This window comes from Dipodomys ordii, unplaced genomic scaffold, assembly GCF_000151885.1.
Source record: "Dipodomys ordii isolate 6190 unplaced genomic scaffold, Dord_2.0 Scaffold27, whole genome shotgun sequence".
Classification (NCBI taxonomy): domain Eukaryota; kingdom Metazoa; phylum Chordata; class Mammalia; order Rodentia; family Heteromyidae; genus Dipodomys; species Dipodomys ordii.
The window spans coordinates 629,434-632,749 of NW_012267243.1; the positions used below are offsets into that span (position 1 = coordinate 629,434).

Genomic DNA, 3,316 nt, shown 5'->3' on the forward strand with positions numbered 1-3,316 from the left:
GTACATTGAAGCAGTTTAGATATAGTGCATCTTGAGCACTGTCACCCTTTTCAATATTCTCACCCACCCCTCCAAAGCAAGGCCTTGCCTTACTTAATTTTAGTTTATATATTCATTTGCCTTTTAACAAAGCAGTTTATGTGTACAATGCATCTTGATCTGTATCATCATAACTTCAACATCTTCACCCCCTTCAGCAGACCTCTTCCCTTAAATTTCTGAATTCTATGGTAGAATATACAATGAATTCTTCTCCACCTTAGTCTTCTACCTCTCTCTTACCCTCTTGCAAGTACCTTCTACCACACCCTATCCTCTTGCATGTACCTATCTCATGGCAAATTTTGTGGCCTGTAAAGAGCAAATAATCCATGAGCTAATAATATCTAAGATGAAAGCTATAGATTATAAATTTTATCTCTCCAAATGTTTTTATTATCATTGCCCTCAATGAATATTTCACATCCTTGTTTTTGAGCATCTAGATGGATGAGTGTGGTGTAGAAAAGAGAGACAAACATTTGTTATTTTTGGAGTTACTTTTGACTGGTTGAAGGTTCATGCAACTATGGAAGTAATAACACATATAGGTCAAGTACTTTGGAGTTTTAATGATGTGAGAGAATAGTGGTTTTCAGGAATGAAAGCCATTTTTCCACGAGATGGATCTGGGTCTTTTCGTGAGTCACACAAAAGACTGAGCAAGACACAAAGGAATAGTTACAAATGAAGAGGAATTTATTAAAATGAAAGTAGAATACATTACATCAAAGCAACAGACCTTATGAGTAAGATGACTTAAGGGTCCTGATGTAGCCTTGATAAGGTCTACATTTAGGCCAGAATTAGGTATACATGGATAAGTGCGGTATGCCTGAATTAGGGATGACTCTTGACTTACAGAGTCTGCTTTCTGAAGTTGGTGTTTGTGCTAAATGCCAATTCCCAGGTTTTTAAAGAAACATCATAAGTTGTTCATATGTATGAAGCAATAAGAAGGAGTTGTTGCTTGAAATGTCATTTTGAGGATGGTTCCTCAATAATTGCAAGTGGTACAAAATAGTTTTGGAACCCTCTTTGCTATAAAACAAATCAGTGATCATACATTGTCTGCAATAGGAGTGATCACTAGCAGAATGGAGCAATCATGAGCAGGGCCAGATACCAAGCAGTATTTGAAGCTGGTTCCTTCCCATTGTTCCTGCTACAAATGTTTCACACACAGAATAGAATTTAAATTAAGTTTAAATAAGTAATTTTTCTGAAACAGTAATGTGCTCATAAACCACATTTAGGGAACATATGTAGATGTATAATATTTATATCTTAAGAATAATTAGAAAAGAGAATAATGTGAGTAGATTAATGCACATTTTGTCTAGATGTAGTTGCAGTGAATGTTGTATATAATAATTTCTATGCAGTTAACAAAGGACCATAAAGTTTAGGGATTGATCTTTGAATATCTGTGTTGTCAATAGTTAAATATTGGGTGAATCATAAGCATATTTATCAATACTTATTTGAAATAAGTATATTTAGCCATTCATATCTGAATAAGGTTAAATCCTTAAATTATATTTTAGTTTATCAAATAAAAATATTAATTTATTTAATTCTACCATTACACTTTATATGATGTGTCAGATTGTCATATTAGATGACATATAATGCACAATTAAATAATTATTTTTAAGCATATGTATTTAGTTTTTGGATGACAAATGAAAAGTTTAGAAGAAAATAATCATAAGGTTGATTGCACAGGACTTAGTAGAATGATATTGGGATGGAGAGTAGACCATCACACACAGAACCCAAACACAATATTTAAAAATTGTATCTTAATGACATCACAAGATAAATCTAGAATACATTGTTATAATTTTCCTAAATACATCATTCCTAATATTACTTTCCCTGCAGCTTCCTTTACCTGTTTGTTTCTTAGACTGTAAATGACAGGATTTAAGAAGGGTGGAACTATTGTGTAAAGTACAGACAAAATCATGTCCTGGAACATTTCAGATCTTACTGGAGGTCTTAGGTACACAATTGAACCAGAAATAAGGAAAACAGACACCACAATAATGTGTGGTATACAGGTGGAAAAGGCTTTCCCACGCTCTTCTTTGACTGGGAACTTCAACACAGTTGAAAATATACGAACATATGATGTGACAATGAAGATAAAGCTACTGCCACCCATCCCCATGACACAAAGGAGATTGAGTAGTTTGTTGCTAAAGGTATCTGAGCAAGACAGCTTCAGCAGAGAAGGGATATCACAAAAAAACTGGTGGACCACATTAGACTGACAGAAAGACAGCCTGAATGTGTTGCCAGTGTGAAGAGCTGCATATGTGAGACCACAGAGTAGAGAAACCAGTGTAGACATAACACAAAACTGGTGGCTCATGATAACAGGGTAATGGAGAGGCTGACAGATGGCCACATAGCGGTCATGAGCCATGATGATGAGGAACAGAATCTCCACACATGCACAAAAAACAACCAGAAAGATCTGAGTTGCACAGCCCACCACAGAAATGGCCCTGTTGTCAGTGAGAGTATTGACACAGGCATTGGGGACAGTGATGGAAATGTAACATATGTCTGTGATGGACAGATTTCTGAGAAAGAAGTACATGGGTGTGTGAAGGTTCTGGTCAATGGTAGTGACAGTGATGATGATAAGATTTCCTAACAGGGTGGCCAGGTACATCATCAGGAGCAACATGGAAAGCAGGAGCCTGAGCTCCCACATCTCAGCAAAGCCTTCCAGAAGAAATTCAGTCACTATGCTGACATTGACCATGCTCTGAAAATTTTTGGTCATCTGGAAAACAGAAGGATGAAGAAGGTTACAATCCTTGCTAATTAACTGAACATTTCCTTGTTTGATATAATTTGTTTTCATGTGTCAGCAAAGTATTTCTTCCTGGGTTTCCTGTATATTTTTTAACATGCCAGATGTTTGATTTAAAGCTTGTAAGGAAAATAAGACAGTTTAGGATTCTGATTGTAGGCATAGCATATAAATTTCCACAACCATATCAGGCAGCTGAATTTCATTACATCACTGAAGAATAAATTAATTTTTATAACCAATCATTTGATGTATTGAGTTAGCTGAATTGGTCCAAAGAATTCAGAGAAAATTATCCAGTACAACATGTAAAACACATGTACATGTATGTTAATATACTTAACACTATGTAGCCATATATTTATGTTTATTTAAAATTGATTTTATGCATTTATAATGTACAAACAAAATTTAAAGTGATGAACTTTTTATATTATATACATATGT

At 34.9% G+C, this 3,316-nt stretch overlaps 1 protein-coding gene across 1 annotated transcript; it reads right to left on the bottom strand.

Moving 5' to 3' along the window:
• Positions 1 to 1,879: 1,879 nt before the first annotated feature.
• Positions 1,880 to 2,818, bottom strand: LOC105985017 (olfactory receptor 14C36-like). Its single transcript, XM_013015432.1, has one exon. The coding sequence runs from the start codon at positions 2,816 to 2,818 to the stop codon at positions 1,880 to 1,882; it is 939 nt and encodes a 312-aa protein (XP_012870886.1).
• Positions 2,819 to 3,316: the final 498 nt, after the last annotated feature.

Coding starts and splice junctions, on each gene's coding strand:
- LOC105985017 (XM_013015432.1), bottom strand. CDS start 2,818: ATGGTCAATGTCAGCATAGTGACTGAATTTCTTCTGGAAGGCTTTGCT.